A 24,066-nucleotide genomic window follows, 5' to 3' on the forward strand; every position below is an offset into this window, starting at 1 on the left:
ACCACGATGACAAAAGAATGCCTGGGATTCCTCCGGCCCAAATGCCAAACCTTGCACTTGGCTGTGCTGAACCTCATGAGGTTCACCCAGGCCCACCTCTCAAGTCTGCTGAGCTCAAACAGATGTCATTTTTCTCGTGTCCTTCCATTCCGAGTCCATCCGTTCCCCAAAGCAAAAGAATTCTGACCAAGGCTGCAGTTGCAGCTGACTTCCCAAGGCTGCAAGACGTGGTGGTGACACAGCCTTGTGCTTCTGCATTGGTGCTCATCCCACGTTTCCTTTCTCTGTCTCGCAGGTCAGCTCCTGCTGGAAGCAGATGGTATCCCAGTGTGAATGAAGGTCAGTGCAGGAGCAGCTGCTGATGGAAGTAAGGAAGTCCATGCTGAAGAGCTCTGAAGCATCTGCAGGTGACAGCAGCACCAGTCACTTGATTCACATGTTGCAAAGACAAGGATTAGCACGAGTTCCAGTATCTACAGTATCATCACGAATCACGATAGGATTACAATGTGTCCTCATACAAACGCAGCCATTTCTCTCTGAGTCCAAAGGCTGTCCGGAAAGCATCTGTGAGGTCTCTCACACCAAACCACTGCTGTCCGTGTGGGATCTGACTCATTAGGGTATAGGGGTTAGGAATCACAGGCTGTCTTTTGAGAACGGGTTCAGTCATTTCCTTACATCTTGCACCAGCCGATACGTGCCGTCTGCCTTCCGTGCCGACAGGATTGGGGTGTTATAAGGCCACAGACAAGGTTCCAGAAGACCATCCTTAACCAGTGTCAGTGTTACAGCTTTTAGACCCACTCTCCCTTCTAAGGCTATGGGATATTGTTGCTGTTTCACAGCTCCACTCCCTCCTTGGGCAGTTCTTTGTAAGGGAAAATTGTGAGTCCACCCTGATTTCCTTCCCCTGCCCACAGCTTTGGATTCATTTCTTCTCATCACCACCTGTTCACACATTCATTGACACCTGATATCTGTTTCACAGACTTGCAGCTGTAATCCTCATTTAACTGTTAAATCTCTCCCCCATAAATCGGTCCCTGCTTCAGGCACACAGAACAATTGCCCTGCAACTATTTTATCTTTCCATTTTAGTTCTGTGGTCTCCAAGAGTGGAGCTGTTATTTCTGATCCCTCAGACCCAGTTATGCACAACAGCCACATCCAGATACACGTCTGGTACCTCTGAACTAGCTAATGCTGTAGGATGGAATGTTGTTTCTGCACTGGCTATCAAATGTGGGATTGCTCTGAAGCAGTACAGCACGATGTGTTTTGTAATTTGCCCTTAGAAACAGTTTGAAAAAGTAGAAAGACTTTATTAGTATTAGTAAAAAGAAGTTATTTCATAACATATTTTAGAAATACAGTTGTTCAATCATGTGATCAGTTCTCACTTACAGAACTGTAATAGTTACAAATTGCATGGATATAGTATTCAGGACCAGAAAGCATGTTGTAAGGCCATTCTGTTTGGATAGGAGAAGCTCAGCAAAAGAAAAACAGACTCCAAAGAAGCCAGGGCCTCCACACAAGGCCGAAGTGACTCACTCTGTGGGCAGGTTGGGATGCAACAGGCAGGCATCAAGAGACTCCCCTCTGTCCTGCTTCCAAACTTCTCTCTCTTCAGGGATGAGCAGGTGTCCAGAAATAGTGGCCAAGTGTTGATAAGCAGCTGTCAGACGTTCAATAATTAGCAGTATACCTGCTGAGCTAGCAACAATTGGTGTTTAGCCAGTCACACACACACACACAGAATGGCCCGGGTTGGAAGGGACCTCAAGGATCAGGAATCTCCAACTGCCTGCCACAGGCAGGGCCACCAACCTCAGTACAACTGCACATATGCACATTGCTGGATAGAAACAGCAGTGTGGGAAAAAACACTATGCTGTGAATGAAAAGGGTGAATCAGAATGGCTTAACAGCTGTCACACAAGGAAAAGCAATCCCTTACCTGCTGTGCCATGCTCATGGCAGCAGCAATGCAGATGCCAGCAGCTGATGCCCACAAGGACAGCCAGCCTGGACTTATTTTCAGTACATATCTTTGTCCTGATGTCCTTCTACAAGCTGGAACATTTCCCCATCTCAGCAGAAGAGGGCAGGATGGGTCCAAGGTGAGGGCACACTCTCCTCTATCTATCTAGCACTGAAAGATTAAGAGAACATGAAAATAGATGTGTTTCCCTGCCCATGGCAAACACCAGCCTTTCCATCCTTACAGTCCTTCCTGACATCAGCAGAAACTGAAACAACATCCCACTCACCTTTGCCATGTCTGGCAGAGGTGGCAGCTCTTTCTATTGCATCCCTCTAGCTTTCAAGTCAAGAGCTTTTGTGTCACACAAGAAAAGCAAAATTTACCTGCTGTGCCATGCTCATGGCAGCAGCAGTGCACATGCCAGCAGCTGATGCCCACAAGGACAGCCAGCCTGGACTTATTTTCATTACATATCTTTGTCCTGATGTCCTTCTACAAGCTGGAACATTTCTCCATCTCAGCAGAAGAGGGCAGGATGGGTCCAAGGTGAGGGCACACTCTGCTCTTTTTCTGGCACACAAAGAGAAAACGAAAACAAGATGTGTTTCCCAGCCCATGGCAAACACCAGCCTTTCCATCCTTACAGTACTTCCTTACTTCAGCAGCAATGGAATCAACATCCCACTCACCTTTGCCATGTCTGGCAGAGGTTGCAGCTCTTTCTATTGCATCCCTCTAGCTTTCAAGTCAAGAGCTCCTGTGTCACACAAGGAAAAGCAATCTTTTACCTCCTGTGCCATGCTCATGGCAGCAGCAATGCAGATGCCAGCAGCTGATGCCCACAAGGACAGCCAGCCTGGACTTATTTTAATTACATATCTTTGTCCTGATGTCCTTCTAGAAGCTTGGCCATTCTCCCTCTGAGCAGAAGAGGGCAGGAGGGTTCCAAGGTGAGGGCACACTCTCCCCTGTTTATCTGGCACTCAAAGATAAAGAGAAGATGAAAGACAGATGTGTTTCCCAGCCCATGGCAAACACCAGACTTTCCATCCTTACAGTCCTCCTGACATCAGCACTAATTGAAACAACATCCCTCTCACCTTTGCCATGTCTGTCAGAGGTTGCAGTCCGTTCTATTGCATCCCTCTAGCTGTCAAGTCAAGAGCTCCTGTGTCACTCAAGGAAAAGCAATATTTTACCTGCTGTGACATGCTCATGGCAGCAGCAATGCAGATGCCAGCAGCTGATGCCCACAAGGACAGCCAGCCTGGACTTTTTTTCATTACATATCTTTGTCTTGAAGTCCTTCAAGAAGCTGGAACATTTCTCCATCTCAGCAGAAGAGGGCAGGAGGGGTCCAAGGTGAGGTCACACTCTCCTCTTTTTCTGGAATACCAAGAGAAAATGAAAACAAGATGTGTTTTTCCGCCCATGGCAAACACCAGCCTTTCCATCCTTATAGTCCTTCCTGACATCAGCACTAATTGAAACAACATCCCACTCACCTTTGCCATGTGTGGCAGAGGTTGCAGCTCTTTCTATTGCATCCCTCTAGCTTTCATGTCAAGAGCTCCTGTGTCACACAAGGAAAAGCAATCTTTTACCTGCTGTGCCATGCTCATGGCAGCAGCAATGCAGATGGCAGCAGCTGATGCCCACAAGTACAGCCAGCCTGGACTTATTTTCATTACATATCTTTGTCCTGATGTCCTTCTAAAAGCTAGAACATTTCACCATCTCAGCAGAAGAGGACAGGAGGGGTCCAAGTTGCAGGCACACTCTCCTCTTTTTCTGGCACACAAAGAGAAGATGAAAACCAGATGTTACTCTGCCCATGGCAAACACCAGACATTCCATCCTTACAGTCCTTCCTGACATCAGCACAACTGAAACAACATCCCACTCACCCTTGCCATGTCTGGCAGAGGTTGCAGCTCTTTCTATTACATTCCTCTAGCTGTCAAGTCAAGAGCTCCTGTGTCAGTCAAGGAAAAGCAATCTTTTACCTGCATTGCAATGCTCATGGCAGCAGCAATGCAGATGCCAGCAGCTGATTCCCACAAGGACAGCCAGCCTGGACTTATTTTCATTACATATCTTTGTCCTGATGTCCTTCTAGAAGCTGGAAATTTCTCCCTCTGAGCAGCAGAGGGCAGGAGAGTTCCAAGGTTAGGGCAAACTCTCCTCTATTTCTCCAGCACTGAAAGAGAAAGAGAAAATGAAAACCAGATGTGTTTCCCTGCCCATGGCAAACACCAGACTTTCCATCCTTACAGTCCTTCCTGTCATCTGCACTAACTGAAAATAAATCCCACTCACCTTTGCCATGTCTGGCAGAGGTTGCAACTCTTTCTATTGCATCCCTCTAGCTGTCAAGTCAAGACCTCCTCTACCACACAAGGAAAAGCAATTTTTACCTGCTGTGCCATGCTCATGGCAGCAGCAATGCAGATGGCAGCAGCTGATGCCCACAAGTACAGCCAGCCTGGACTTATTTCCATTACATATCTTTGTCCTGATGTCCTTATACAAGCTGGAACATTTCTCCATCTCAGCAGAAGAGAGCAGGAGGGCTCCAAGTTGCAGGCACACTCTCCTCTTTTTCTGGCACACAAAGAGAAAGAGAAGATGAAAACCAGATGTGTTTCCCTGCCCATGGCAAACACCAGCCTTTCCATCCTTACAGTCCTTCCTGTCATCAGCACTAATTGAAACAACCATCCACTCACCTTTGCCATGTCTGCCTGAGGTTGCAGATCTTCCTATTGCCTCCCTCTAGCTGTCAACTCAAGAGCTCCTGTGTCACAGAAGGAAAAGCAATCTTTTACCTGCTGTGCCATGCTCATGGCAGCAGCAATGCAGATGCCAGCAGCTGATGCCCACAAGGACAGCTAGCCTGGACTTATTTTCATTACATATCTTTGTCCTGATGTCCTTGTAGCAGCTGGAAATTTCTCCCTCTGAGCAGCAGAGGGCAGGAGAGTTCCAAGGTTAGGGCATACTCTTCTCTATTTATCCAGCACTGAAAGAAAAAGAGAAAATGAAAACCAGATGTGTTTCCCAGCCCATGGCAAACACCAGACATTCCATCCTTACAGTCCTTCCTGACATCAGCACAACTGAAACAACATCCCACTCACCCTTGCCATGTCTGGCAGAGGTTGCAGCTCTTTCTATTACATTCCTCTAGCTGTCAAGTCAAGACCTCCTGTGTCACACAAGGAAAAGCAATCTTTCACCTGCATTGCAATGCTCATGGCAGCAGCAATGCAGATGCCAGCAGCTGATGCCCACAAGGACAGCCAGCCTGGACTTATTTCCATTACATATCTTTGTCCCGATGTCCTTCTAGAAGCTGGAACATTTCACCATCTCAGCAGCAGAGGGCAGGAGAGTTCCAAGGTGAGGACACACTCTCCCCTGTTTATCTGGCACTCAAAGAGAAAGAGAAAATGAAAACCAGATGTGTTTCCCTGCCCATGGCAAACACCAGCCTTTCCATCCTTACAGTCTTCCTGACTTCAGCAATAATTGAAACAAAATCGCACTCACCTTTGCCATGTCTGGCAGAGGTTGCAGCTCTTGCTATTGCATCCCTCTAGCTTTCAAGTCAAGAGCTCCTGTGTCACACAAGGAAAAGCAATCTTTTACCTGCCGTGCCATGCTCATGGAAGCAGCAATGCAGATGCCAGCAGCTGATGCCCACAAGGACAGCCAGCCTGGACTTATTTTCATTACATACCTTGTCCTGAGGTCCTTCTAGAAGCTGGAACATTTCTCCATCTCAGCAGAAGAGGGCAGGAGAGTTCCAAGGTGAGGGCACACTCTCCTCTTTTTCTGGCACACAAAGACAAAGAGAAGATGAAAAACAGATGTGTTTCCCTGCCCGATGGCAAACACCAGCCTTTCCATCCTTACCATTCTTCCCGACATCAGCACTAATTGAAACAACATCCCACTCACCCTTGCCATGTCTGGCAGAGGTTGCAGCTCTTTCTATTGCATCCCTCTAGCTGTCAAGTCAAGAGCTCCTGTGTCATTCAGGGAAAAGCAATCTTTTACCTGCTTTGCCATGCTCATGGCAGCAGCAATGCAGATGCCAGCAGCTGATGCCCACAAGGACAGCCAGCCTGGACTTATTTTCATTACATATCCATGTCCTGATGTCCTTCTACAAGCTGGAACTTTTCTCCATCTCAGCAGAAGAGGGCAGGAGGTGTCCAAGGTTACGGCACACTCTCCCCTGTTTATCTGGCACTCAAGGACAAAGAGAAGATGAAATCCAGATGTGTTTCCATTGCCCATGGCAAACACCAGACTTTCCATCCTTACAGTCCTTCCTGTCATCAGCACTAATTGAAACAACATCCCACTCACCTTTGCCATGTCTGGCAGAGGTTGCAGCTCTTTCTATTGCATCCCTCTAGCTGTCAAGTCAACAGAACCTGTGTCAGTCAAGGAAAAGCAATCTTTTACCTGCTTTGCCATGCTCATGGCAGCAGCAATGCAGATGCCAGCAGCTGATGCCCACAAGGACAGCCAGCCTGGACTTATTTTCATTACATATCCATGTCCTGATGTCCTTCTACAAGCTGGAACTTTTCTCCATCTCAGCAGAAGAGGGCAGGAGGTGTCCAAGGTTAGGGCACACTCTCCCCTGTTTATCTGGCACTCAAAGACAAAGAGAAGATGAAATCCAGATGTGTTTCCATTGCCCATGGCAAACACCAGACTTTCCATCCTTACAGTCCTTCCTGTCATCAGCACTAATTGAAACAACATCCCACTCACCTTTGCCATGTCTGGCAGAGGTTGCAGCTCTTTCTATTGCATCCCTCTAGCTTTCAAGTCAAGAGCTCCTGTGTCACTCAAGGAAAAGCAATCTTTTACCTGCTATGCCATGCTCATTGCAGCAGCACCAATGCAGATGTCAGCAGCTGATGCCCACAAGGACAGCCAGCCTGGAATTATTTTCATTACATACCTTTGACCTGATGTCCTTCTAGAAGCTGGAACATTTCTCCATCTCAGCAGAAGAGGGCAGGAGGGGTCCAAGATTAGGGCACACTCTCCTCTTTTTCTGGCACTCAAAGAGAAAGAGAAGATGAAATCCAGATGTGTTTCCCTGCCCATGGCAAACACCAGACATTCCATCCTTACAGTCCTTCCTGACATCAGCACTAATTGAAACAACATCCCACTCACCTTTGCCATGTCTGGCAGAGGTTGCAGCTCTTTCTATTGCATCCCTCAAGCTTTCAAGTCAACAGAACCATTGTCAGTCAAGGAAAAGCAATCTTTTACCTGCTTTGCCATGCTCATGGCAGCAGCAATGCAGATGCCAGCAGCTGATGCCCACAAGGACAGCCAGCCTGGACTTATTTTCATTACATATCCATGTCCTGATGTCCTTCTACAAGCTGGAACTTTTCTCCATCTCAGCAGAAGAGGGCAGGAGGTGTCCAAGGTTAGGGCACACTCTCCCCTGTTTATCTGGCACTCAAAGACAAAGAGAAGATGAAATCCAGATGTGTTTCCATTGCCCATGGCAAACACCAGACTTTCCATCCTTACAGTCCTTCCTGTCATCAGCACTAATTGAAACAACATCCCACTCACCTTTGCCATGTCTGGCAGAGGTTGCAGCTCTTTCTATTGCATCCCTCTAGCTTTCAAGTCAACAGAACCAGTGTCAGTCAAGGAAAAGCAATCTTTTACCTGCTATGCCATGCTCATTGCAGCAGCACCAATGCAGATGTCAGCAGCTGATGCCCACAAGGACAGCCAGCCTGGAATTATTTTCATTACATACCTTTGACCTGATGTCCTTCTAGAAGCTGGAACATTTCTCCATCTCAGTAGAAGAGGGCAGGAGGGGTCCAAGATTAGGGCACACTCTCCTCTTTTTCTGGCACTCAAAGAGAAAGAGAAGATGAAATCCAGATGTGTTTCCCAGGCCATGGCAAACACCAGACATTCCATCCTTACAGTCCTTCCTGACATCAGCACTAATTGAAACAACATCCCACTCACCTTTGCCATGTCTGGCAGAGGTTGCAGCTCTTTCTATTGCATCCCTCAAGCTTTCAAGTCAACAGAACCAGTGTCAGTCAAGGAAAAGCAATCTTTCACCTGCTTTGCCATGCTCATGGCAGCAGCAATGCAGATGCCAGCAGCTGATGCCCACAAGGACAGCCAGCCTGGACTTATTTTTATTACATACCTTTGTCCTGATGTCCTTCTAGAAGCTGGAACATTTCTCCATCTCAGCAGAAGAGGGCAGGAGAGTTCCACGGTGACGGCACACGCTCCCCTGTTTATCTGGCACTCAAAGAGAAAGAGAAAATGAAAACCAGATGTGTTTCCCTGCCCATGGCAAACACCAGCCTTTCCATCCGTACAGTCCTTCCTGACAAAAGCACTAATTGAAACAACATCCCACTCACCTTTGCCACGTCTGGCAGAGTTTGCAGCTCTTTCTATTGCATCCCTCTAGCTTTCAAGTCAACAGAACCAGTGTCAGTCAAGGAAAAGCAATCTTTTACCTGCTATGCCATGCTCATTGCAGCAGCACCAATGCAGATGTCAGCAGCTGATGCCCACAAGGACAGCCAGCCTGGACTTATTTTCATTACATATCTTTGTCCTGATGTCCTTCTACAAGCTGGAACATTTCTCCATCTCAGCAGAAGAGGGCAGGAGGTGTCCAAGGTTAGGGCACACTCTCCCCTGTTTATCTGGCACTCATAGAGAAAGAGAAAATGAAAACCAGATGTGTTTCCCTGCCCGATGGCAAACACCAGCCTTTCCATCCTTACAGTCCTTCCTACTATCACCTGGAATTGAAACAACATCCCCCACATCTCTTTTTTGAACTTATTCATGCATGAATAATAATAATGAGAATTTTTCTGTAAATCTTATTTCTGCATGGAAACGATCTGATAACCAGAGCTTTTTTCTCTAAAACAATCCAGGAAATTTGCATTGCTTATCTATGTACGCAAAATGTTTTTGCCATTCATCTCAAATATCAATACATCTGGCAAAATAAGATAGAAAAAGTATTTACAGACATTTTTGGACATAGATTACTTCTGTTCAAGTGGGAAAGAATCCCTAAGCTGCAATCATGAAATTCTTTTATCACTTTCTCTGATTTAGCCAGTGTTACTAAAAGGGAAATAAGACACAGGCTTTTGATAGCAGCTGCCAATTTAAGAATGATAATACGGTTTATTTTTCTTGGCTAAGATCAAAGTCCTGCATTTCAGGATTATCTCCAGCTCATCAAGTATAATTAACAGTTTTGGATAGCCACATTATTGTATAGCAATATTGTCTTCCTGCAAGAAATTTCATTGTTTTGACACGTGCCACAGGTTGTTAATAGATTGCCTAATCACCATTTATTTTTTTTATTGGCTTATGATGACCACAGAAAATTATACAGCAGCACCATAAAAACTTTAAATCCTATCCCATGTATCTGCACTCATACGAAAATAATATTGGAAAGCATTGGTGAAACTAAGATTACAAAATAAAGCAGAGGACAATTTCAGTGAAAGCCTGCAGGTTTTACAGCTCTGCCCATTTCAAACCCCTGAAGACATCCACGGGTTTCCTGCTGTGGGACACAGGCACTCACCTGCAGCTCAGCACTGCCTGCTCATGCCTGCGCACACCTTCAGGCTGGAACCAAGGAAATCCTCAGCAAAGACATCAGTACACTTTTGTTATGATGACTTTCATAAAGAAGCATCAAATATTTCTTCACGAGAAATACTGCAAGTCCCTTTGACACTAGCCCTTATTTTAAATGTTTAGATTTATGCTTCATTCAGGCGTGCTGTCACTCCCAAAAAGATTTTTATTCTTTTGCTTTTCATTCTGAGGAACACAGTGATTTCTGCCTTGTTTACTGACTGTAGGCACAGCAATACTCCTGCACCTTCAGGGAAACAGCAAATCCATCTCTTTCACACCCTACTTCTATCAAGCTCATTCACCTTACAAGGTATTTATTGCAAGCAGCTCTTCCAAAAATGGAGATTAACAGAGCCTGCAACCCAGGACACCTCAGTAAGCCAGTACTTTTCATCTCCTGAAGGTGTAGGTAGACACAGAGCTGGAACATCTTTTCCAGAGCTGTGTGATGCTATCTCATCTATGTTCCTTTACTGTGCACTCAGTTTCACTTCTTATCTAACCTGGTTGCATCCCAGGATTTCTGGTGCCAAAAATAAACTGACAGCTTTCATCACTAGTTAAAAGGAAACTGCAATAGGAAAAGCAATTTTTCTGATTTCTCTGTTGATCAAAGATGCTTCCTGCAAGCCTGATGCGGTAGAAACAATATCAGCTTTAGAATGACAGTCATTAGAGCAGAATCCTTTCACTGATGAAATCCCACAGTCCTGATTCATACAACACTGACACTGGAGGACACAGTAGTTTAGATGAGAGCGCATTAAAAATGACTAAGTTAAGGTCTCAGCAAAGAGTGACAAGTATGAAAAAAAGAAGTTGCAGAAACTGCTTCAGTTTGGCACTCTGGCATAAAGTATGACAACACACAACCTGCCTGTGCAGTTCCAGAAGCAGAAGAAAGCCGTCAACCAAGACTTGTTCTCATCTGCTCTGAAAGTCCACTGGGACAAGGCCACTTTTCTCTGACGTGCTTCCAGAAGTATCACTTCTGAGCACTGTGCCAGGGAGTTACCAAGATACTGTTTATGTGCTCAAAGGAGAAAAAGACGTCTGTCTGGAAACAGACTTGGTGAAGGAGAAGCAGCATTTTCCAGAGTACTTCAGAAAGAACTGAGCACTGCCCCAAGAGCTTCAGAGCGGCAGGCTGTCACAGTGTGCCAACCAGCTCAGCTGTGAGTTGGCACTGAAGCTGCACCACAGGGAGAACAAAGCCCCCTGTGCACCCTTGGAGAGCCAAGGGTTGGAGATTCATGAACCTTGAGCTCCTTTCCAACCCGGGCCATGCTGTGATTCTGGGATTCTCACCTTTGCCTCATCTGGCAGAGGGAGGCAGCGCTTTCTATTGTCTCCCTATGGCTGTCAGGTCACCAGGGCCAGTGTCACACAGGGAACTGCAAACACTGTGTGTGCTGTGCCCTGCCCATGGCAGCACAGAGGCAGCTGCCAGCAGCTGATGCCCACAAGGACAGCCAGCCTGGACTTCCTTTGATTCCTTCCCTTTGGATCAGCGTCCTTCAGGAAGGCGGAACATCTCTCCAGCTGAGCAGCAGAGGACAGCAGGGCTTCGTTGTCTGGGCATGTTCTCTTCTGGCCCTCTGGCCCTCACAGACACAGGAGGAGGACACAGAGGCTGCTGTAACACAGCCAGCCCTGCCTCTCAGGTCAGCTCTCAGGCCATCCTCTCTCCCCTCAGCAGCAGCTCACTGTTCTGCACTCCTCTGGCCTGGGCTGGCAGAGGTGTGCAGCAGTTCTGCTGATCTCCCAGTGCTGGCCATGTCTGCAGTGCCTGTGTGAAAGACACAGGAAGCTGCCAGCATTGCACTGCTCTGCTGTGCCCCTGCCATCACCGAGTTTGCTGTCAGCAGCTGCTGCTACACGTCCATTCAGGCACAGGCCTTTCCTTCCTGGCCCTCTTTCCCCCCCTCTCTCCTCTGCTCTCTCTCGTGCTCCCCTTTGGCCTGGGCTGGCTGAGCAGTGCAGGCCTTGTTGTTGCTCCCTGGGCCAACTACGTCACGGTTCCCCGTGACTCTGCCAGCTGCTCTGACACAGCGACTGCGTCCTCAGTGTGGATTCCAGAATGCGACAGACGTCCAGAGAAGACTTCCAGGGCTGATTGGAACATGCTGCCATCAAGAACTGCCATGGCTCAGGCCCCCTGGGAATCTGCTCACAGCGAAAGCTGCTGTCACTCTGTGTGGGCACAGCCTTGTCTGTGTAGGCCTGCTCACACTGCAGCCCCTGTCTGCACCAGAACCGTGCCGATCCACCTTCTCTTGGCCTCCTTGCCTGCATGGAAAAGGGCAGCTTGGGCTGAAGTCCCTCAACTTTCCGATGGCCGAGTGAAGTCTCTGAGCCCTGGTGACCCACGCAGCTCTTCAGCCTGCTGACCTGCTCTGCTGGGGCTGTCTTAACAGGCAGAGGGCACGTTATCCTAATGTCCCCACATCCATCCCTCTTAGCATACTGTAGGCCAGTTCCTAAAAGGACACCTGCACAATCTCTCTGAATGTTAATCAACACGTAGTTGGTCTGTGCACTGCAGAAATTGCACCTAGGTTTTCAGTGGTGATTAGCTATGTGTTTAGTCAGAGGTGCAATGGTTCTAATGGTGAGAGAAAGACATTCCCAGTTGTCACCAGGTGGAACACACTTCAGACTGGAATCCTCAAGCAGACTGCAGTCAAGCTTTCTTAATTATTCGTTGTTCTTATCAATTCAGACGCATCTCTTAATTCCTGCTTGAATGAACATTCTGTAATAATCTGCTGAGACAGCGCAAGGCTTGACAATGAGACTATAGTTTATGAAAGCAGCACTTTTTACTTCGTATACAAGTTCTTATCTGAATGCTAAATGCAACATCAATTCACTTCTCACTGGGTTGAACGTTTTAAATATTTGGTAAACATAATGGTTCTAATTCTGACATTTAATATGAAAATATTAAAATTCTTTGTAAGTACTTTTTTGTTAGAATGCCAGATGCTAAAGGGATGAAGTGGCACAAGAAAGCAAAATGTCTGTGCTGATGGCAGGAAGGACTGTAAGGATGGAAAGGCTGGTGTTTGCCATGGGCAGGGAAACACTGCTGGTTTTCTTGTTCCCTTTGTCTTTGAGTGCCAGAAAAATAGAGGAGAGCGTGCCCTCACCTTGGACCCCTCCTGCCCTCTGCTGCTGAGATGGAGAAATGTCCCAGCTCCTACAAGGACATCAGGACAAAGATAAGTATTGGAAATAAGTCCAGGCTGGCTGTACTTGTGGGCATCTATTGCTGGAAAATTTAATGGCAGTAAACTGCCTAGATAATGACAGAATGAGGGTGACAATAGAGTGGTACGTAATCACAGTGCAATGAAAAAAGTATGCAGGGTGCAGGAAGGGAGGTGTGGACATTCTGAGTTGCAACTCTTTATTTGCTCCAGAAAGCTCTATCAGAATGGAAGACTGAAGGAAATACTTTGAGGGGTTTTTTAATGTGACTGGATAAAAGATCCATGTGGCAAATTGAATAACTGGGTGGTAAAGGGACATAGATACCTCACTGTTTCATGGAACCTCTCAGTTAAGCATCTGAGCACTGTGTACAGGACTTGGGAATATAAGTATTAGAGGATCATGGAATATCTGTATTTGGAAGGGACCTCGAGGATCATGTATTCCACCTCCTGGTTCCACACCGGACCTCCTATGGGTCAAGCCCTGTGTCTGAGAGCATTGTGCAAATGCTCTTTGGCCTTTGTCAGCTCAGTGCCAAACCACTGCCCTGGGGAGCCAGTGCCAAATTCCATGTATCTAGTTCATCCTACAGAATGATGCCAAGAACAGTTATAGAGATCGACTTACAAACAAAATTCTTGTCTTGAATTAATGGTACACTCACCATTTAAAAAAAAAAAAAGAAAAAAAAAAATCAAAGCCACATTCTTACGCTGGCATTTTACAGTATTGTCAGATTTTTGTAATTCTGTTTTGTCATATAAGATTCTCTCATCGTGAAATAATGACCAAGTTCTCTTTTCAGATCTAAACATACAAATGCTGAAGGCAGCAGTGCTGTTCAAGAGTACATTACCAGCTCAAACACTGCTTTGGCTATAAAACTGAAGGCAGTCAGGAATTTTATCAAGGAGTTAGCATGTAAGTGTAGATTTAAAAGCAACCTGTATTGTTACTTAGAGTTTGATATAGTGTAATCCAATGCACAGTACTTGTAACGTGTGTTTTACAAAATGCTTTGCAATGTAGGCATCTATTAAGAAAAATGCTGCAAGTTCTAATATGTCCATGACCTTTTCAAACAGTTCCTTACTCCTACACATCACTACGAGTAGTTCTTCTGTCAGGAAGGATCACATGAGTAATTAACCTGTGACCTTAAGTTTGGAATTAACTGCATACAGTGGAAGTAAGAGCTGTGGGTTATTTTGCTCTTTCAGTGTTGAACAGCCGAGGTGTTTTGTTTTGGAGGGTGGACAGTGATGGGACACGTGGGGAATGGCTTTAAACTGAGACGAGGGGTGTTGAGGTTTAGGTTGGATGTGAGGAGGAAGTTTTTCAGCCAGAGGGTGGTGAGGCACTGGAACAGGTTGCCCAGGGAGGCTGTGGATGCCCCATCCCTGCAGGCATCCACGGCCAGGCTGGATGTGGCTCTGGGCAGCCTGGGCTGCTGGTGGGCAGGTTAGAAAGCCCACAGGACTTTATTGCAGCCCTGGGTGCAGGGGGATCACTTCTCCTAGCATGCACACAGAAGAGCTGGAGCACACAGGTGATGCACATTCCACTTGTGAACATTCCTGCAATTGCAGAGAGCGTGCGCCTGTTCCAATCACTGCTGCACAGATTAAAAACTGATTGCAGATGAGCTGTTTTGGTATGGGGTTCTTGCCAACGGTCTGCAGTGGCTGTGTGATTCCTCGGGGAGTTGCTCTCCAGCCCAAAGGTCATGTCCTAAGTCGACCAGATCCCGTTTGTGTCCAGAAATGGCTGACAACAGATCAGCTGCTGGTCAAGTTTCTAACATCACACTGGCCTTGCTCCAGGGTCTGTGTCATCAGCCCCAGCACATACCGTGCACCTCTTCAAGGCTTTGCAACACTGAGACTCTGCACTTGGGCTCCAGACATCCTGCTGCACCAAGAGGTTATTCTAGCTTTGGTATCTTGCAACTTTGTATATAACTACATCACTGTAATCATAAATGTCTAGGAGAATGGAGATGGAGAAATTAATCTCCCTGTAATTCTCTGTACTGCAGCCCCGTGGTTGTCAACACCTAATGCAATATTGAAATTTCAGTTGAGAAATTGAAAGCTGCCCTTAACAAAAAAGCATCTGGATTTGTTACTGAAATCACACTGAGGATCAAGAAATCCAAATGCTTCTAGCATAACCACGATTATAGGCAGTGTTTAGACAAGCTCTTACAGGAAAACCATGAACACAAGGCTAAAGAGAGACTAAGTGATGCACTCTGCAGGAATACTCATGGAAGTCTTCACAGTGCAGGAGTCTGATCTGATTACAGATGCTGTGCTTTAAGTACCCCTTATCATATCTTTTTTTTCACTGTTGTGCAGGGGTTGGACTCAGTGATCTCTGGAGGCTGGAGATGCTGTTTGCTAATGGAAGATGGAGATAGGAAAAGCAAGTAAAAGGCATGCTGTGCATAGCCACCACATGGCATCTGCACCATTTCCCCCTGCACCAAGGAGGAGCAGCTCACAAGCTTGGCCTGGGCCAGGGAAGGGAGCAGACAAACATCTGGACCGACCCCAAACGAGCTGGTTCTGCAGGTTGGGTGTCTTCTGCTGCTTGTCTCACATCCTGCTGCTCAGCGGTAGATTTGTTCCTGCTCAGTGCTAACAGGAAACTCACACAGCATTTCTGTTTCAGCTGTGCCAACGCTTTGATCCCTTGCTGCTTGGATGGGGCGTTTGAAGAATGATGCCTGTGCTGATGTCCAGCCAGGCTTTGGGGATGAGTCTCCACACCAGGGTACGACTGAAAGGACTGAGGGTTGGGGATCCAGCCAGGTCGAGTCCAGTGTGCTTTGCTCTTGTTCTTAGTGCTTGTTTTTGCTCAGGAGGGCAGGAGGTGAACCTCGTGAACCAATGCCTGCAGACGGGGTTTGGAGAGAAAGAGGTCCTGCAGGCCTTGTGTGACAGCCACGGAGCTGCAGCGAGGCTGCATCCGTGTAAAACACCAGAGATCCACGGAGGTGTGAAGGGGAGCTGTGGGCTGCAGTCACGCAGGAAGGGATGTGCATGCTCGGGGTTTGGTTGTTGTGTGTGTGTTAAGTGACTGTGATACCACTGCTGGGTCAGTGTGAGTGTACGGAACAAGTGTGACAGCCTTTTTGATGGAGCCCTGTGAAAGGAGTCCTATGGACTTGAGATCCAACTATCAGCCCGTGGGCATCATCCAGGAGTTGGGGTAGGGGATGAGGCAAGGGAAGTTGGGCTAAGAAAGGGATAAAGCAGTCTGGCAGTAGTTCTGTGTTTCTCCCATCTCCTGCTTTATTTCCTTCCAGGTGAAATAGATGGGTGCTGCAACATGCCCTTGAATGTAACAAAAGCCACTCTAGTGTGGATTTGACATGGGCCCAGCACTGCAAGGTACGCTGCTGGGAGGAAGCGTCCATCTGGCTGAGGGCAGGAAGGCCCTCCAGAGGGATGCACTGAGGCCAGTTGTGCGAGGCTCAACAAGAGCAAGCGCCAGGTCCTGCGCTTTGGTCATGACGACCCCGTGCCAGCTTCTCCAGGATTTGGCTGGGGTAGAATTCCAAGCAGCCCCTGATTCCAGAACGTTGGGCTGGGCTGTTGGAATCTTCTGCCCTTGTGACTGGTCTTGCCTCCCCACCCTGTCCGTCGTGGTGGAGCAGCCTGGTGGCCCTCAGTGATGTCATAAGGGCTAGAATGAGGGGAGGAGCAGTGCGTGCTGCGTCCCTTCATTGGAGCGCTGGAGCTCTGACTGAGCAGCTCGCTTGTTGCACTTGTGCACCGACTGCGTCCCTTTGTCTTCACACCGTCCTGTGCAGCACCTTGTAGGTAAGCTGAGACAGTGTGGGAGAGACGGGGGGACAGTGAGTGCTGAGAACTGCTGGCTGGCGGAGCTCATAGGATCACATTATCTCCATCAGCAGAGGGGTGGCCATGAGGGACAGGGAGGTGATCGTCCCCCCCTGCTCTGCTCTTGTGAGGCCCCAGCTGCAGTACAGTGTCCAGAAAGACAGGGAGCTGTTGGAGAGGGTCCAGAGGCGAGCCACAGAGATGATCAGGGGACTGGAGCACCTCCCCTGCAAAGACAGGCTGAGGGAGCTGGGCTTGTTCAGCCTGGAGAAAAGAAGGCAGTGGGGTGACCTCATGGCAGCCTTCAGTACCTAAAGGGAGCCTAAAAAGAGGAGGGGAATCAACTCTTTGAAAGGGTAGATAACAGCAGAACAAGGGGAAATGGTTTTAAGTTGAAAACTTAAGTTTTTAAGTTGAGGGAGGGCAGATTTTGGATTTTCCCTCGTAGTCTTTGCTAAACCGTGGAAGCAAACTGACCTGCTCTTTCTCTCTCCTCTCTCCACCCTCTGCCTGCTTCCCTGCTGCAGCTTTTGCTCGTGGAAGATCAGAGCAAAGTGACAAGGAAAGGCTGCGGATTCGTGAGATTTCTCTCCCTCGTTCTGATCTCTTGCCAGGTACCTGCCATGGTTTGTCCCCCCACATGCTTTAGCAGCCTGTGACGCCCCGTGTTTAGTAACACAGCCTCATCCAGCTTTGATGGGACGCTGGTCACGTGTGGGTTTTCTCCACGTGCTCTGCAGCTCAGCCCTCAGAAGGATGCTGTCTGTGGTGCTGTGACCAGCTGGTTTTATGGAAAGCAATCCCTTAGGCAAAGAGTCCCAGCCCCAGCTTGTGCAGAGCTGCACAGCATCACCAGGGACACCAGCAGGCGTGCTTGGGCTGTGTGAGTGTGCCCGACAGCTGTAGGGAGCACAGCAGAGATGTGAACAGAGAAAATAAAAGTGTGTTTCTTTTCAGTTCCAGCTTGTCACACCTACGCTGATGGCTGTGGCGTGCAGCGAGATCAGCTGTGGGCCTGACCTGGCATGGACAGAGGTAGAGTATGAAGCTCTGATTGGTCTTTGTTCCCTGACTGCAGCCAGCAGAGTGAGCCGCAGATGTGCTCTCCTGCTTTCCAAGAGAGCTCCTCTGTGGCAAGACAGTAGTGCAAGCGTGGCAAGTTTTTAAAATTACCAGAGCCATCTCGGCTGTGGGGTTTGTCCTCTACTGACTTTTCCCTTGAAATGGCTGCAGAAACAACAATCATTCTCTGCTCTGTTTGGCCTCGCTGTTGGTTGGACTGCTCAAGAGAGCTGCTTGGTGCTTGCAATGGCACTGTTTGCACCTTGTAACTGCAGCCGTAGCTTTGGTTTCCCTCTTCACGGTCTCCTAGCATCTTAAACAGCCAGCCTTCCTGCACAAAGAGCGTAGGAAAGGAGGGGGCAAAATGGACAAGGCCACCTGTCTGCGTCAGTGCCATTGCTGATTAGTCTGGGTGGGGAGAGATGCATCTTTGCATTGCCTGGCGTGTGCCTGCTGCACACCAGGGAGAGAAACAGCCGTTATTAGACTTGCAGTTCCTTCTGAAGTGCCCACGATAAGGACCGAGTGCATTTCCTGCAGCTTTCTCTGCAGATGTGCTCCTCACCTTGAAATCCTCCTTGTTGGTTCCCAGCTCCTCACCGTGGCCTGTGCTCTCTGTTTCAGACTGAGAACAAGGGGAAGCCCCTGCTGGACAATGAGGTGGCACCTGTGAACATTCCAGCTATTGCTGCTGCCCATGCTATTAAGAGACACATTGCCCAGGCAGCGGATGAACTCTCCTTTGAGGTAAGCAGTTCAAGGCGTTCCATGCTCTATTTTACAGTGGCAAATGCCTTCACAGCTGCGCTGGTGCAAGTGCTCTCACGCTCGGCGATGTTTGGCAGTGCAGAAGAATGCAGTCATTTGAGCTGTGCTTTCCTCCCAGCCGTGCTGAAGCTGGGATTGACGTTGCAATCTCTTGCAGGTGGGAGACATCATCTGTGTCATCGACATGCCACCAAAGGAGCTGACCCCCTGGTGGAGAGGCAAGCTCGGCTTCCAGGTAGGCACAAGCTTCAGACTGGAGAGTGCAACTTCAGTAAAGGCAGGAATCTCAGCTTAGAGCTGCTCTGCCTGCACAGGATGCCTAATGGACATAAACAGTTTCCCTGTGTCGGTGTCAGAGGACCTTGCCTTTGGCTGCTAATGTTGAAAAATTATTACCTTTATGCTGTGAACTATGGCCATTTTCTGCTGGATAGTCTTATGGAACGTCAGGCAAGCACGTTCCGAGGGAAATGTTACGTGGCTTTTGGTTTAACAGTTCAGACCTGAGAAGTGCTGCATGCAATAGTTGGCCTCTCTTCTTGTTACAGGTTGGATTTTTCCCAGGGGAGTGTGTGGAACTCATTAATAAGAACATTCCTGAGGCACTCATCAATTCTGTGCCAAAGCCAGGTATGGATGTTACATTTGATGGTGTGGGAAAGCAAAATGAAGTCTTTTTGGGGGTATGTTCCATGTTTAGTACCTCCTTTATCCATCCCACATTGTCCTCTGGGTTGATGATTCTTCATGCACACCATGGGGCAGAGATTTGGCCCAATCCTCCTGGGTTTATGACTGGACTTGGGGAAACTATAGAATACTCATGGAATGGCTTGGGATGGAAAGGAACCTCAGGGATCATCATGCTCCAACCCTCCTGCCTCAGGATGGTCTCCCAGCCCCCACATTTAATGTGAGACTAGATCAGGCTGCCCAGGGCCCCATCCAGCCTGGCCTTGGGCTCCTCCAGAGATGGGGAAAATCCCTTTTTGTATGTACTGGTTGGTAATGTTCTTCCCGTTCTGACGTGCCCTGTAGAATGTGCTGTGCTCGGCCTCGTCCAACGGAGCCAGACCTGAAATGACCTGGTTTCTTCCTTTTGTTGTGCAGTGCCCAAGAAACGCAGCAAGATCCTCACCTTCCTTCGTTCCTTGGTGAAGGCCCGCCCAAAGAAACCGACCAAGCGGGAGGTGGAGAAGGAAAGGGTGTTTGGCGGTGACCTGGGAGAGCATCTTCTCCACTCCGGTCGTGATGGTAAGGAGCTGCCCATTCCTGAGATCTTCCTCTGCTGGGCATCTAAAGAAGATGAAAGGGAGCTCATATCTAGCAGGGGGCAGGCTGATAGCAGTGGAGACACGTGTAATGGGAGTTGATGGCTGAAGGATAAAGTGAGGCGGATGCTCCTAAGAGACAAGCACATCTGTATTTGCTTCAGCCAAGCCTGGCTGGGCTTAGTGGATAGGATGTGAAGCACAGCCTGCAGCACGATTGAATCAGGAGCTCCACTGACGGCTGGCACGTGTTCTTCAGTCCCCCAGGTCCTCCAGAGCTGCGCTGAGTTCATTGAGCAGCACGGCGTGGTGCAGGGGATATACCGCCTGTCCGGCGTCGCGTCCAACATCCAGAGGCTGCGGTAAGAGTGCTGCGACTGACACAGCCTGAGTGCATCTGGTGTGGCTTTGGGCTTGCCTTCCTCTCGCTCAACCGGGTTTGCGTCCTTCTCTCCAGGCAGGAATTTGAGTCGGAGCAGATTCCTGAGCTCACCGTCCGTGACATTCACAGCGTGAGCTCCCTCTGCAAGATGTACTTCAGGGAGCTCCCGAACCCTCTGCTCACCCACCAGCTGTACGGCAAGTTCTCGGTAAGCACAAGGCCACGTCTTTCATTTCCCTCTTCCTGGGCCTCTTGGCAGATGGCTGCAGCAGTGCCCCAGCTCGGAGGCCCTTTTGCTGTCAGCCCCACGAGGTTTACTCGCAGTGGTGTACTAGCCTGATTGGTGTCTCGCTCCCTTTCTGCACTACTCCAGGATGCTGTTGGTGCCGCTACAGAGGAGGAGCGGCTGCTCAGAATGCAGGACGTCATCCAGCAGCTGCCCGCTCCTCACTACAGGTCAGTGCTGCCCTCAGCCTGCTGAGCTCAGCCCTGCTGCATTGCAGAGGGCAACGATGCGGTTCCAGCCTTTGTCTTTCTGAATTCCAGCACGGCATGCTCGTTGGTGCTGAACGTTTGCCTCTCTTGTTTTCCAGGACTCTGGAGTATCTGATGAGACACTTGGCGTGTCTGGCTGGGAGCTCCAGTATAACAAACATGCATGCCAAGAACCTAGCCATTGTGTGGGCTCCAAACCTCTTAAGGTAAACTTCTGGTTCTGTTTCAACACAACACTTACATCTGTTCTCCATTAAAAAAAAAAACAGTGCTCCCTTTTTCTCCATCAAATGTGCTCTTCTTCTGTAAAATCTGTGGCTGACAGAAGAGCAGGAGCCTGAGCTGTTCTCCATCCCCACGGGCACAATGTCTAGGTGACAATTTCTGCAGTCTTGTTGAGATGGGACTGACGTGTCCTTGATCATCCAGGGGAATTTCTGCAGTGGCATCACTGATTGCCCACTGCGGAAGTCTCCAGAGCCTCAGCTGACAGCTTTTGGCTGCAACAATTCAGACTCGGGGAAACGGTCTTGGAGAAATGACTTCTAAAATCTGCCTTTTCTACAGATCACAGCAGAACGAGTCTGCCTGCGCCAGCGGAAGAGCTGCCTGCATGGAGCTGCAGACGCAGTCGGATGTGGTGGAATTCATCATCAACCACACTGACGTCCTCTTCGGCTCCAAATCCGGAGCAGACATTGCAGATGCAGCAGGTGAGTGTCTTCCTCCATTAGCTTGATCTTGACCTGACACCTTGACCAAATGCAGGCCTTCTCCAGGATGTTTGAGATACTCTTTTACCATCAAGGGGACAGCAGACCTCTGGACTTCCATTAGGGTATGGCATCCTGTTGCTGGATGCTGAGAATGTCCAAGCCCAAACTTCACAAGGAGGAAACCGTCATTATTATGGTTTGCACGCAGGAAAAGCTTGATGCAAGTGTGGCAGCGAAGCTTTCTCAGTTCCCTGCCCCCATTTCCTTGGGTTTTTCCTTGCCTATTTTGATACAGTAAGCTGCTTTTAATGATGACCATGTCCTTTGCCATAAACACACCTCTTCCCACATGGTTATTTTGGGCTCCTCTTCTTCCAGTGGCTCGGATAAGCAAGCCTGAGAAAAATACAGCACCTCCCCCAGAACTGTGGTGGCTGTGCTGCTGCTTTCTGATCCTCGCTCTTACCTGTGGTTTTCCCTGACAGGGCACAATTCTCTCCCAGGGCCCAAGTCTGTGGGAGTCTCTTCTGCTGCCACAAAGCTGCTCAGCCTGGAGGAGGCACAGGCACAGAGGCGAGGCCACAGCACCTCTTCTGTGGTAACAGAGAGCAGCCGGGACATTGAAGTGGAAGAAAGCCCTGCAGCTGGGCAGGGCAAATTCCACACCGTCGTTGACTTTCCATCTGACAGGTAAAGAGGACTTTCTTTTCCAGCACCTAGCATCATTGTTTGGGTGGGTTTTTGTGTTTTCCTGCAGAAACCAGGCAGTGCTAGGAACAAGCAACTGCTGCCAAGAGCTCAGTGCTGCTCTTCCCTCACCCTGCACCACGCACGACTCACAGCATTGGCTGTTTTCTCTCTCCAGACAAAATCCACCCAGCAAGACTGAGGAATCACCAGCTAGCAGTTGGTGTTGCTGCTTCAGCCTCAGGAAGCCATCCTCTGGCAGCAAACGCCAACTGCAGCGCAATGCCAGGCAGCCCTCAGAAACAGCAGTGGTAGTCCTGGCAGGTAAGGGTGCAAATGCAGCTTCCAAATCCCTGCTTTTCAGGAGCATACAATTCAAGCTTGCTCTGCACATGTATCTCTTTCTAGCGTTCAATCCCGTGCCTAAATCTTCACCCCTGATCAAGTACCACTGTCGTAATTCAGCTTGTGAAAGGTTGACACTAACCCCTGTGTATCCTTTCTAGGTGAATCGAGCCCTTGCCAAGCCATAAGATCCAGGGCAAGTAGCGAGGATGCTCTGTGTGCTTCCATCAGTGGAGAGCTCTTAGGAAGCACAAATTGCTGCAGTTCTAATAGCAGCCTTCCATCTAACAACATTAATGGAGAGAAGGAGCTCATCGAAGTCCATGCTCTCATTACACCTGGCTCTGCTGAAGTTGCTGACCTGAGCCTCCCAGACACCACAGTCACAAGTGTGGATTTTAACCCAGAGTCTCTGCAGTGCAGCCCATCTGAAGCACAGTGTGAGTGCCCCGACAGCAGCACCTCCATGCAGGAGCAGGTCAGCATCAGTGAAGAGGAGCAGAGCCTCTTGCAGGGGGACTTTCAATCAGGCCTCCAGTCCCAGGCACCGGACAGCAGCACTGAGAGCTCTGAGCCACTCTCTCCATGACAAGACAGGATGAGTCCCATCTTCACCGTGGACCTCTCACACCCTCCTGTCCTTTATATAATAATAAAAGCACACTCGTGCTCAATCAACGCCTTGACTGCCTCCAGAGTCTTCATTCACACGGACTGGGATGAATGCAGCACACAGCAAGGCACCCCAGCTTGCAATGCTGTGGCTGTGGGGTGCATGCAGCACAGCTCCGGGTTTGTTCCTGTTTTGTCTGGCTTTGGGATGTCTGCAGGGGGAGCTCTGCTACCATTTGGCATGGTAGCAAATAATCTCTCGCATCCTGGATGCTGCTCATGATACTCCCAAGCTTCCTGGCTGTGGCTTTGTGATGCTTTTCAGGGCCTTCTGATGCATTTTGATGCCTTGGATGTTGCTTAACACCTCCCTCCTCCCATCATGTCCTTTCCTGGCTCCCATCTACGAACTGGCCCTGCAGATCATCTCCAGACCTGTCATCAGCACACTGCGGCAGGAGAAGCTCCCCTGGCCAACGTCAGGCAGTACTGCTTGGTCTGCAGCTCAGTGGCCATTTCCATTTTAGGCGGCTCCTGCAGAAGAATCAAGCAGCAGAACCTTTTGCTCACCCTGCACCACACAAATGCTGCAAAAGCAGAAACAACCTGGGAATCTCTGGTTTGCAAGACTTCACAGACACTTATTGACTGTGTCTGATGGTTCCCTCCCATCCTTGATTTCCTTCTCCCCTTCTCCTCGTCTGATCCCACTGCTGAGCCATGATCAAGCTGCCCAGTGTGGCAGAGCATCGTGCAGAGCCGTGCTGGCACCTCCTCCCCTTCCTCTCCTGCAGCTCAGCCTGCAACCTGAGCAAGTTTTTTTCTGAGAAAGTGACCAGCTCTTTTCCATCCCTTTGCCCCTACAAACAGTTGTCCAGAGGATCTCGTCCAAGAATTCCTGGAACAGCCTGCAGCTGGCTCTCCTGAAGTTCAGGCTCCTGCCTTTGCTTCCTGCCAG

The 24,066-nt window shown here is 48.8% G+C and overlaps 1 protein-coding gene and 3 long non-coding RNA genes across 9 annotated transcripts; 2 read left to right on the forward strand and 2 right to left on the reverse strand.

The window, feature by feature from the left end:
* Positions 1–1,293: 1,293 nt before the first annotated feature.
* On the reverse strand, positions 1,294–5,479 carry LOC149912182 (uncharacterized). Of its 6 annotated transcripts, none has more exons than XR_016462005.1 (7): positions 5,317–5,479; positions 5,131–5,198; positions 4,720–5,012; positions 3,898–4,594; positions 3,496–3,781; positions 2,277–3,376; positions 1,294–2,158 (listed from the first exon to the last, which is right to left on the reverse strand). It is a non-coding gene; the product is annotated as an uncharacterized LOC149912182 (long non-coding RNA). The 6 variants fall into 6 exon arrangements; XR_016462007.1 differs by having other exon boundaries at positions 4,720–4,787; positions 4,906–5,012; positions 5,131–5,479; XR_016462006.1 differs by having other exon boundaries at positions 3,898–4,190; positions 4,310–4,594; positions 5,131–5,479.
* Positions 5,480–8,023: 2,544 nt separating this feature from the next.
* Positions 8,024–8,767, reverse strand: LOC149912183 (uncharacterized). The gene is made up of 2 exons (XR_016462010.1): positions 8,214–8,767; positions 8,024–8,073 (listed from the first exon to the last, which is right to left on the reverse strand). It is a non-coding gene; the product is annotated as an uncharacterized LOC149912183 (long non-coding RNA).
* A 4,961-nt stretch (positions 8,768–13,728) lies between these two features.
* Positions 13,729–15,691, forward strand: LOC149912184 (uncharacterized). Its single transcript, XR_016462286.1, has 3 exons — positions 13,729–13,840; positions 15,280–15,495; positions 15,596–15,691. It is a non-coding gene; the product is annotated as an uncharacterized LOC149912184 (long non-coding RNA).
* Positions 15,692–17,142: 1,451 nt separating this feature from the next.
* LOC149912185 (rho GTPase-activating protein 32-like) lies at positions 17,143–21,487 on the forward strand. The gene is made up of 11 exons (XM_090130922.1): positions 17,143–17,384; positions 17,728–17,805; positions 18,457–18,579; positions 18,758–18,835; positions 19,149–19,230; positions 19,711–19,854; positions 20,131–20,233; positions 20,329–20,461; positions 20,627–20,709; positions 20,847–20,954; positions 21,316–21,487. The coding sequence occupies exons 2-11, from the start codon at positions 17,752–17,754 to the stop codon at positions 21,485–21,487; spliced, it is 1,080 nt and encodes a 359-aa protein (XP_089987048.1). The 5' UTR covers positions 17,143–17,384; positions 17,728–17,751.
* The last annotated feature ends 2,579 nt before the right edge of the window (positions 21,488–24,066 follow it).

The sequence above is a fragment of the Phasianus colchicus genome, chromosome Z (genome assembly GCF_987193195.1).
Source record: "Phasianus colchicus chromosome Z, bPhaCol1.hap1.1, whole genome shotgun sequence".
NCBI lineage: Eukaryota > Metazoa > Chordata > Aves > Galliformes > Phasianidae > Phasianus > Phasianus colchicus.